The 11910-nt window shown below is 33.9% G+C and overlaps 1 protein-coding gene across 3 annotated transcripts in view; it reads right to left on the bottom strand.

The window, feature by feature from the left end:
- The window catches only part of stac (SH3 and cysteine rich domain), a 41735-nt gene that overhangs the window by 3221 nt on the left and 26604 nt on the right, over positions 1-11910 (bottom strand). For all 3 annotated transcript variants that reach the window (XM_001344434.9, XM_009293069.5, XM_073928563.1), the window contains 7 exons: positions 11414-11495; positions 11185-11291; positions 9855-9936; positions 7642-7709; positions 4504-4598; positions 2211-2262; positions 15-152 (listed from right to left, as the gene is read on the bottom strand). In XM_001344434.9, coding sequence (XP_001344470.4) covers positions 15-152; positions 2211-2262; positions 4504-4598; positions 7642-7709; positions 9855-9936; positions 11185-11291; positions 11414-11495 — 624 coding nt within the window. The remainder of the gene's footprint in view (positions 1-14; positions 153-2210; positions 2263-4503; positions 4599-7641; positions 7710-9854; positions 9937-11184; positions 11292-11413; positions 11496-11910) is intronic.

The raw sequence follows: 11910 nt of genomic DNA, 5'->3' as shown, positions 1-11910 counted from the left end.
TCACATGTACTCACTTGTCCCTCTTTTAGGGTGATCTGTCCTTGCTCCTTACAGCCAATAAAGGTTCGGTTACACCTGAACACCCTGTCACTTGACGTCACTTGATGTGCAAAGGCTGCTGGGAAAAATCCAATTCTATCTTCAATCACACCCTGAAATTGTTAGCAACATACATAAGGCAAATTAACTCATAGAAATGCACAATAAATTAAACAGTTGATTTAAAAAAAAAAAAAAAAAGTATATCAAAATAACAACAAAACTACTTTTCAGAGTTGAATTTTTGGACTGGAATATAGCACACATAGGGTGTAAGATTCATCCAGACCACTTTAATGATTTTTTAATGGTGCTTTTGTGTCTTTTTAAAGCCTGAAAGCTTCAGTCTTCATTAATATATAATTTCATGGACAAGAGCACTGAAAATGGTTTTCATATTTTCTCCTTTTGGACTCATTCCTTCATTTTAGTTCAGCAATAGATTTTTGTATTCAAAGTTAAAATACTTAAAAGGAAACAACCAAGCGAACTACGTTACAAACTGCATTGCAGCACTAAAAACAAAAATCTATAACGTAGACTTACCATGTTCTGTACGCAACAACGTTCCATACAATTTACCTTTCAACACCAATCTCTGAATAAATCCTTACAGGCCGTAGACAAGCTATACAGTTGAAGTCAGAATTATTAGCCCCCTTGAATTAATAGCCTCCCTGTTTATTTTTTCCCCTAATTTCTGTTTAACGGAGAAAAGATTTCTTCAACACATTTCTAAACATAATAGTTTTAATAACTGGTTTATTTTATCTTTGCTATGATGACAGTAAATAATATTTTACTAGATATTTTCGTTTATTTAGATACACTTCTATACAGACATTTAAAGGCTTAACTAGGTTAATTAGGTTAACTAGGCAGGTTAGGGTAATTAGGCAAGTTATTGTATAACGATGGTTGGTTCTGTAGACGATTGAAAACATTAGCTTAAAGAGGTTAATAATTTTGACCTTAAAATGTTTTTTTTTTTTAATTAAAAACTGCTTTTATTCTAGTCGAGATAAAACAAATAAGACTTTCTCCAGAAAAAACACATATTATCAGACATACTGTGAACATTTCCTTGCTCTGTTAAACATCATTTGAGAAATATTTTAAAAAGAAAAAAAGGGGGGCTCATAATTCTGACTTCAACAGTATATCTGTGTAATCTTGTTTCTCACTCTTTCACCCCTGAGCACAGCAGAGACCCTCCTACCAAATGTTTCTGAGAAAATTCAGTAAGTACGTCCACCTAATCCACTTGAAAATTGACAGTGGGCAAGCAAAGGGCGAGTGTCGCTTGGGAGGGGAGATATTTTGATCAACGACAATATGCACTTGCATTTAATTTATGCATCACATGGTATAACAGTCTTTATCTAATTGATATCATGTTATCACAAATTGTTTTATAGATGATGTTTTGTTGAATAAATGCTTTGGGGGCAATATTTAAATTTATATTGTGGATGATAAAATAAACATGATCTGAAAATCAAATGATTGTAAAGTTATTTTATTTCAAACTTTTATAAAAAGTTATTAAATATCACAATCTATAAGTTAAACACAATAATAGTATATTCTGATGTTGGTTTCTAGTAAGACAAAAAAATGTCCATTTTTGCTGGTGAAATAAAGTTATGCGCTCTGTACAAAACACTATTTTAATCCTGTACGGAACACCGTTAACACCTAACATCTTCTGTACACTTGCTGAGGCAGTACTTTTTCCCTCTTTTCTCGAAAAAACTACTGGTGCAAAATACATCAATCAAAATTTGGATTGTGCAATAGGTATTCTCCTAGAGAATGATCACACAAACATGCTTATCTGGCTTTCAATGACGGAGGAGAGGTCATTTGAGTGCGCTTAATAGCGAAAAGTGTACGAAACATAGTTAGTCTGCATTATATTTCTTTTACTGAATTTGTAATTTAAAGTACCCTTCAAAAGTCTTGGAATAGCTTCACTTTTATATGCTTTTGATAAAAAAAAGTCTTTGCAGAAAGACTTTTTGAGCAACACTGATGTTATTTTAAATATACTGTAATGTAAAAAATATTGAAAATTTAAAATGAACTTTTTAAACTTTCTTTCTAGTAAAGCAGAATGATTCATCCATGTCTTTTTTGAAACAAACAATCAAAAAAAATCATGACTTCACCTTCCACCAATCGTCGTTGGAATCATCTGCCAGGACTATACGATCTCCGGGTCTACAGGGAGAGAGTAACACATTAGGAACCTGCATCACCCCTCTCAACAGTTAGAAATTATTTTTGGAATTGGGTTGAAAGCTTTGATGAGGCTGTTCTGAAACTCTGCGATAGCTTCATGATATATCACAAGGCCAGAATGAACCTGCACATGCATATGCCTCCCGGAGAGCTTCTGAGAACCAGACCTGAAATTACTACTGGGGGAGTAATTGTAAAGACAAATGGATGTGCAATGCAATCAGAATAAGTCTGGGGAGAAAAATAACACAGCAGTCATATTCAAAGTACCAGGTCGAACTGTGCGAGTTTAACCTCTGCTGAATCCACAAATTTAAAGGTTTATCATTTCTTTTTAGCACTGAAACTCCAGCTTCATACAGTTTAAGAACCTAAGTAGCTTTTACAGCAGGAAAGATTGCTTAATTTAATTTAATTTATTATTATTCGTATTTATTAAGCATCGTAAAAATGCTTTTCTTACTTAAATTTTTTGTCTTGCTTCTAGTCCAAATATCCTAAAGTTCTCAAATCAAGAAGCATTTTCTACACAAGCAAAACATTATGTCTTATTTTAAGAAATAATATGCAAAATGAAGCGAGTTTTTCCTTAAATCAAACAAAATAATCTGCCAATGGGATAAGCAAAATAATCTAGTTTTTCGATTTGTGATAAGATTATTTTGCTTACCACATTGGCATTTAGCTTGATTTAAGGAAAAACTCACTTTACTTTGGCATATTATTTCTTAAAACAAGACAATATGTTTTGCTTGTCTAGAAAATGCTTCTTGATTTGAGAAATTTTAGATATTTGGACTAGAAACAAGACAAAAAAAATGTAAGTAAGAAAATTATTTTTTTGCAGTACACAAACACAAGTAACCTTGGTTTTGCCAACATAATGGCTGTTTTCTGTGCTGTGAAAACAAAGTTATTTTGCAAACACTTCCAAAAAATGAAGACACCTGAACTGATAAGGAAACTGACATCCCTGTTATTGTGCATAATGTTTGGTTTCCAGCACACAATGCAAGTAGTAGAACAATCACAAAAGACTGTCATTTGATCAATTTGAGCAGAGCAGACTCTATATGAAGAGGGACTTTGACCAAAAACCACATTTTTGAATGAACTCTTTCAGACACTGTGATAAATAATGTGATGGTGTAATTTCTATTATGAAAAAGTGAGTGTTTTAACACAGTAGGGGCACTTTCTAAATAGAAACTCTGCCTTCTTGCCTTAATGCACTGCAAAAATGCACCTTAGTAACTTCGCTAAAAAACAAAGTTCACTGAAAAAAAATGTTTACATAAAAAACTAATAACATATTTTAAGAAAGAACCTGAAAGCTAAAACTTTTACAACTTTTCTCACAAGAAAATTTATGTTCATTCTAGAGTGGCTTTTTGCATGGCTCTCTACAATACTTGATTCTGATTCACAACAAATATGCCATTCCCAGATAACGCTAAAACTAATAGCACAGGCTCATCCAGGACCAACGAATCATCTTGACTGTGAGTATATTCATATAGACTGAATTATACAAAGCTTATGCTCTGTTCTGCCATGATTCTTTACATTTAATAAAAGGATTAGTCATTTAGGGCGACATGGTGGCTCAGTGGTTAGAAGGTTGCTGGTTCGAGTCCAAGCTGGGTCAGTTGGCATTTCTGTGTGGAGTTTGCATGTTCTCCTGTGTTGGCGTGGGTGAATTAAATAAACTAAATTCTCCCTAGTGTATGTGTGTGTAGATGAGTTTGTATGGATGTTTCCCAGTACTGGGTTGCAGCTGGAAGGACATCTGCTGTATAAAACATATGCTGGATAAGTTGGAGGTTCATTCTGCTGTGTCGACCCCTGATGAATAAAAAGACTAAGCCGAAGAAAAATAAATGATTGAATTAGTAATTTATTGCACCTTTAATTCTTATACTGCTAGTTATGCACATATGCTACATGCACATTTCCATTACTAAGCACACAGTGTATTGTGCATACAAAGAAATCTTAAGCTAATGGTCCAGCAAAAGGCCAACAACCTCCTCCTGAAAACTAACTGCATCTCCTGATGATAATATAGTAAGCAGGAAATGGGGGAGATCACAAATTTTCACATAATACAGGTGTGAAGACTCAAATTAACTGAGAAAATAACTAAGCACTGGATGAGTGACTGTGTGTGTATGTGTGTGTGTATGTGTGTGTGTGTGTGTGTGTTTTATTTACACTTACCTCATTTCTAGATCTTGGTTGTCTTGGGCTGTGAATCCAAACAAAGCCACATAGGTATTTAGCAGCAAGGGGTCTCTCTTCAGCTCCCTTTCTGACTACATATACAGAGATATAAAGAGGAAAACACTAAACAAAATTATTATAGGTTAAAAAATTATATATATATACCCTAAACCCTACACCCTAAAAAAAAGATATTATTATTTAGGATATATTGTGACTGAACAAGGATTGATTTCAGAATCCAGATATTACTGGTCTGCAGACATTGGCTAAGGTGGGAGAGGCGTTACATAAATTTGGATTTTTCCATTAGCTCTTGGGAAATTGTGCATACAAGCAGCCGCACATACACTCAACTTGCCTTAGAAGGCACATGAGTTTAAGAAGTGCGGCAGACTGTATCATTTCAACATAAAAAAAGACAGAAAAAAGAGAGATACACACACACAATTATTACATTGACTGAGCTTCATTATAAAAAGTGTAACTTTCCTCTGGCTGAAATTTCATGACCTCTGTGTCTCAAGCACTTGTGCAAACAGCAGAGACTTTGGAAAATAGGTTGATTTTCTAGATGAGAAACCACTGTAGACCAGGGCTCAGTAAAGCTCTAAAACCCAGAGCTTTACAGATTTGAGTCAGGAGTTCAATTATATCAATGTTTGTTTCCTATAAAGGCTGAGTTGTGCTTCTTTTTCTTAGTTTTGCTTTTTGTCACACAATCTTTCAGAAACCATTCAGATATGCTGATTTTATGCTCAAGAAGCATTTCCTATTATTATCAAGCTTGAAAACAGTTGTGGAAAATACGATTGTTTAATGAATTGAAACTTATTAAACTTGATAAATCTTTTGTATCAATGAAAATGTCTGTTAAATTACTGTTGTTTATAAGTATTCTTGCTAAATGAAAGCATCAAATAAAAAACTGTCCCCGAAAATGCAAACAATGATCCACGTAATTATCTTACTGTTTAATTTGATAAATCATAAAGTAGGGACAGACAGAATCTGCGGACATTTTGTGATATTTTAAGAGAATTTTATTAAAAATCTGTGGATTTATGTGAAATGATTTTGGGAGTATCATACCTATAACCTTATATATTTAAATAAAAAAAGATAGCTTTAAAATTTTTATTTAATGTTTACAATGCAAATTCAATTAGATCCACTTATTTGGTAAACAAAGCAAGTCTCTGATATAATATATCTATTAAAAGACAGAAAATATTACTTTACAAACTGTATTTTAAATAAATCATATTAATATTTTCATATTAGTCAATAATATTACTGAAATTAATTTAAAAACTGAATAACTATAAATTTATATAATTAGGATCTAATTCATACAATTTAGTATGATTTGCTCATCATCCAATGATGTTTGAGTTTAGGGGTGGGGTGGGTGCCACGCCTTCTCTTTAGAATCTTATCTTTTTCGTACGGCTGAACTTGTACGAATTCGTACGAATTAACCACTAAACTAACAAAACATAAAACACGTATGTTTTCCTGTGAGATCAGGCTGGTAAAACATATGCTGGAATAGTTGCCGGTTTATTCTGCTGTGGCGACCCCTGATAAATAGAGAACTAAGCTGAATGAAAAAGAATGAATTTAGAAGCATGATTAGCACCACTTTTTACTCAGGGTTATAAAACACAACCCTGGTGTACACCCCTCATAGAGAGTTTGTGCAGGTTTCATCAGGTCAAATTTAAGCCTTTTTATGACCCTTTTAAGACCTTTATGAATTAAATTTTTAATTTATACCGGGCTAAACTCTATTGATTATTTCTAATGGCCTGGTTGGGGCAATGGATTTTTTTTTAATCACAAAATATTTTTTAGCGACATACTTTAATGTGTCAAAAAAAATTTTTTTCAAGAGTTCACACTTAGCTGATAATTGATTGTAAAGCTTGTTTGGCATGCTGTCCTGGGAGAGAGCCCTGAGCTCATTAGATCCTCAACTCGGGGCTCCCTCCCGTTTGCAAGGCGAGAGGGGAGTTTGAGCGCAGGGAGATATCGAGAACTCCCCTGCTGTAGTAGCCAATGAACAGATAGTGATTGATCTTAAGAGATAACTACTTACTAGGAGCATGTCTATGGTGCCGATTTGGATTAGTCAATTAACTTAAGTTTTTTGAAGTTTGGACGGTGGAAAGAAACCGGGGAACCCAGGGGAAAGACATGTGAGCCTGGAAAGAACTTGTAATCTCCGCACAGAAACGTCAGCTGGCTTGGTAAGGACTAGAACCAGTGACGTTCTTGCATGTGAGGCAACAGTACTAACCACTGGGCCACCGTGCCACCCATCCAGGAAAGGAGGAGGAGTAGGGGTGGAAGGGGGAGTTCTTCAAAATGAAGATGGCTGTTATATGGAACTTAGGATATTTATAGTGCCTTAGGAATCGTCTGATTGGTGAATCATTAATTGAATAATGCGGGGCCGGCTGCAAGCAATCATAAGGACGTGATCCTCTTGAAATTAGTTCCTAAATAAACTTCACCTAGTTGTATACACTTTTTTCAACATAATATTTCTTTTTTATTATTTGACAAGTTTAACTTTGTTAAAAGTATATTTATTATGGAGGCAATTACATAAATAATCAAAAATCTTTTGGTGAAAATTGATCGAGTATAACTTCTATTCAAACTATTGCATTTCTGTTATAAAGCTTTACGTTTTATGTCTATTTATAATTATTTTGTCTACTCCCCCTTACCTATATAAATAGTTTTTGTATGAATGAAAGGTAATGTAAAGTAATAAATTGCTCTTTTATTTTCCTGAGGAAGTGTGTAAATGTTTTTGGTTTTCTTTCCCTGATTTTATTAAGATGGATTGTTGGTGATTGAATGGATGTCTGCCCGATTGGGTAGCTTTACTTGGACAGAGGAAAATTAAGACTTTTGTTAAAATTAATTAAGACCTACAACACAATATTTCAGTCAATTTAAGACTTTTTAAGACCCTGCGGATACCCTGCTCATATACCCATGGTTTAGTCGGATGTAGACACACCATACAATGGGTGTGAAAAAAAGCAAGTCTTCAGAATTCTGTTTGGGTATGTCTGGGTAAGTTTGAACATTCCTAAACTGAGTAAAAAAAGTGCTCACGAGTGATTCTTCTGCTTTCCTTTCTGCAACATGAAAATGTTCAGTTCCATTCTCCAACGGCATAAAAACTGAAACACAGCACAGAAAAAAAAAATCAATGAGCTAAGACAGTAATTGGAGTCTAGACTTGTTGATCATGAGTAATTCACAGCAAAACAAACCTCACTTGTTTTCTCATCATTGCACGAGGCTAAATTAATGATGCAGTTGTAGTGGGTCATTGTTCAGAGTGCTGGACTGATTAGCCAAAAATACCTCCATTTCTCGGTCATCTCTGTGGCACCAGAGAATAAATATACGTCTTCCGTGCCAGCACACACAGCTATGGGCACATGAATTCACTCAGACTTGGGGTCAATCTGTGATCAACAGGATGCAACCCTGATCGAGGCCATTCATTTCAATAATACTACATGTATCCATACAAACAGCGCTGTATCATGATAACTAAAGCATTAATGAGTGTGGACAATGAGTCTGATTAAAAGCTCTCAGTTTGTATTTAAACAGGGCATTGTGGGATAGATGATCATTGATGGTCAGATTGATCATAGCTGCGTAAATAGTACTAATAAGAAAAGAGATGAACAATAAATAGTGCTAATACTATAAATAAACTTATAAATAAAAATAAATAGAAAAAAGCAGATACATACATAATTAATAATTAGATTTATTCAAATATTACTAGTTATTATTGTTTAGATTTTAGTCATAGTTTTCTGACAATAAATAGTAAAGAAAAAAATAATAGTGACTAAATAATAAATAGTTTGTTTTATTGATATATAATTAGTAAATTATTAGCATATTAAAACTATTAGGTGGTCAAGAAGTTGTGGTGAATTTTACAAGTTTAGTTTTAGAGTCATAGTTTTCTAACATTAAAGGCCCTGTCATACATCTGGCGCAATAAGGCGCAAGACGTGTTTGGCATGATTTGTTTCTATTTTCAGATCAGCGCAACTCTAATTTTGCACCGTGTTGTTTAAATAGCAAATCCATTTGCGCCATTTTGTAGACTTATGGGTGTGCCAGTCTATAAAGGGGGAGTGTTGAGGCGCATTGTTGGTGCGTTGCTATTTTAAGGAACTCAAATAGACTGAAAACAAAAAGCTGGTCTAGCTTTTCCAGCGCAGAGTGCGTTAGTTATGCGCCTATGCAGGTCCAAACGCTTACACATTGTTTTATACACACAAGATGTACAGCAATGCACAAATATCTTTACATTTGAAAACAATTAAAGGATTACAAAACTTACTATTTTCAACATAAATATAAAAACCACTACTTTCATGCCTTCTTCATCTCGAGGGGCTTTTGTCAGTTTATTTCATGACAATTTGCAGTTGTATGTTATTATTATTAACAGTTATATTTATTATTTGCATATTTCTATTTGTTTTAATAAAAACAAGTTTAGATTTGTCCACCTGTTGGGTTTTGGACCATTTGAGACTTAAGAACAGGACATGTATTTGGATATAACTTTTTGACCGCACTTCATTATCATTGTTCATTTATTAATTTGCTGGAAATTACAAACTGAATTTAGAAATAGTTTTGAAACAAATCTTTGCGCTTAATAAATTAAATTAAATATGTAGGCTAATGGATGCGTACAACACTGTTTCCTTTTCCACGAAAGTAAAGGAGTAGAGTAATTCTTCATTCTTTATCTTCGCGTTGCAGAAGCTCTGTTTAACTGTTTTCTTGCTAGTGAAGCATTCAGTTTTACCACTTACAAAGTCTTCCATGTAAATAGCAAATGCGCCATGTCTGACTCTTAAAGGGAATGTGAGATGCACATTATGCTCAAAACACACCCACAACTCATTAAGAGAATAAGCACAACCTTGTTAGACCATGCACCAGGGCACATACCGTATTTTTCTGTCCTTAAAAGAGCAAAAGTGGATTCGAACATGCCCTTAATGCTTTTGCGCCATGCGCTTTAGACTTTGTGCCTAGATCGTTAAAATAGAGCCCCAAATTGTGCTTCTAAAACAATAATAAAACACATTTCATAAGTGAAAAAAACATTAATGCAAAAAAATACATATGCTTCATTATAAAATAAAATTTAATATTCAAATTAGTATTTTAAATCCTCATTTTTAGGAATTTGATGCAACAAAAATGCTCAAATATTTTTTTTACCATTATTTTTAGTAGTAGTAGTATCTATTCTTTGTGTGTGTACATATTCTCACCATTGTCACTGGGTTTCCTGATGAGTTGAGCTCGACTGCAGTGGGCAGCCTTTTCTTCTGGTACCTGAGCCACATCACTGGTCTGAACAAACGAGTAAACACAAATGAATCTCTCACATAATGTACACATATGAACACAACTTGTCCTAACAAAGCACTGTGTCTGTTATGGATTTCAGACGCAAAAAATATTCACGTTGACTGTTTACTATTTAGAGATTTACATCTATTGAATATCATATTTCACATAGTTTAATCTTTCTGTGCAAATAATTTCACGGTTGATTTACTTCACCCTGTCAAATTATGTTTTCTGCCTGTTCTTCTTCTTTCATCTCATTCTCTCCCTTTTTTGGTCATATTTGCTTTAGAGAGGCATTATCTGAAGCGGACCATCACTTCCTTCCAGGGTGTATGTTTGCCTGTGTTTGTTTCAAACAGTAAAACAGTACATCTGGGCCTCCTGCATTTCCATTAACTTGCAGTAACTGAATATTAGGTGGTATAAACATGTTCATGCACACAGATAAAAAAAAAAAACTACTCAAGTATTAACAACTGAGTGCAAAAGGCAGGGAGCAAACATGTTGCTATAAATAACATAATGATGGCAACATTCGAGTTTTATAACAGGCTGTTTACAGAAACAGCAGTCCTGTGATAATGCCTCCAATAGAAGAAAGAAGCACTTCTAAAGCAGAGAGGACATAATGATTGTGAATTAAGACAGAGAGCAGCTCAAGGAGATGAAATTGAATTGTTTTGAGTGTTTTATTGAATTAATCATAATAATCATCACTATTTTTTACCATGAGAACTTCAGTTTCCACACGAGCAGCCAAGCAGACGCACATTAAAATGAGATATCAATCTTTTTAAAAGCCTGAACTGAAGCAAATTGCCTGCAGGTAAATGATGGATGCATGTTTACTATGATAAGCCTTGACCAGTCAAACAACATCTCTCCTTTAAAAATACACACACACACAAACTTTTGTACAGGTTTCCTTCTGGCCATCCACCATAGACTTGTGTCTATTGTTTTTACATTGGCCTATGAATACTTACCTGCTAAATCAAACCTTCACAAAAACCTTTTTGCGTTTCTAGATAAATGTTATTTAGAGTTAGTTTTATTTTACTAAACTGTTTTTAAGTGTCATTTTGGATTTATTTTGCTTTAATTTCATAAGTAAAATATGTTTGCAGTTTTTTATGTTAATAATATTCTTAACTGGATTGTAAATATTGCACTTAAACACATTAATTGCTATATATATATTTATATATGTATTTTAAAGGTATAAAAAAAGAAGCAAGTGTTCCGTACAGAGTTTCTCTGTGGTGACTCTGATCCACTGGTTCGCTTGTTTTTTTGTGCCAGAGAAGTTCCAAATCTCAGAGTCTCATACACTGGGTCAACTTTGCTGCCACAAGCTAGAACAAAAAGGAAACACAAAAGGAACCACAAAATATCAGTGAACACAACTATTTAACTAATAATGTTATACATTAGTGCACAAAAACGAACAACAAACCAAAATGTAGGTATTGCTCACCAATAGGCATAACCTCCCTGATGCACCCAAACTGTTCCTGAATCAGCAGAGGGGAGCTAGAATATCTTCGAAAACCTTTTGGCTGCAATCACATAAACAGGGTCACTGGATTTAGTCTTTTCATTTACTTTTTTATAGGCAGAATAGATTTTCATGGCCATTTTTATCATGTTAAATGGTAAAAAAAATAAATAAAAATATCACGTCTATTTATTTTAAACACTTGAATCAATAGTTTAAACCATCAGTTATTTCCCAATCTGAACAATTATGGCTGCTTATTGTCAAAAAAAAAAAAAAGCAGCATCAAATATTGTAAAAAAAAAAGTACATCTAAACAAACCACTCTTATTTCTCAATCTGGGGTGCCTTTCCAAAAACAATTTTTACCCAACTAAGGTCGCAAGCTGCGTCGTTACAAACATAGTTAGTTGATTTGCCGTTTCCCAAATCCATGAACCAAACGAACATTCACAAACTGTGTTGCACACTTGTAT

Source organism: Danio rerio, chromosome 17 (genome assembly GCF_049306965.1).
Source record: "Danio rerio strain Tuebingen ecotype United States chromosome 17, GRCz12tu, whole genome shotgun sequence".
Classification (NCBI taxonomy): Eukaryota; Metazoa; Chordata; class Actinopteri; order Cypriniformes; family Danionidae; genus Danio; species Danio rerio.
Note: the sequence above shows the minus strand (reverse complement) of the source record. Positions and strands in the feature narration are given on the sequence as shown.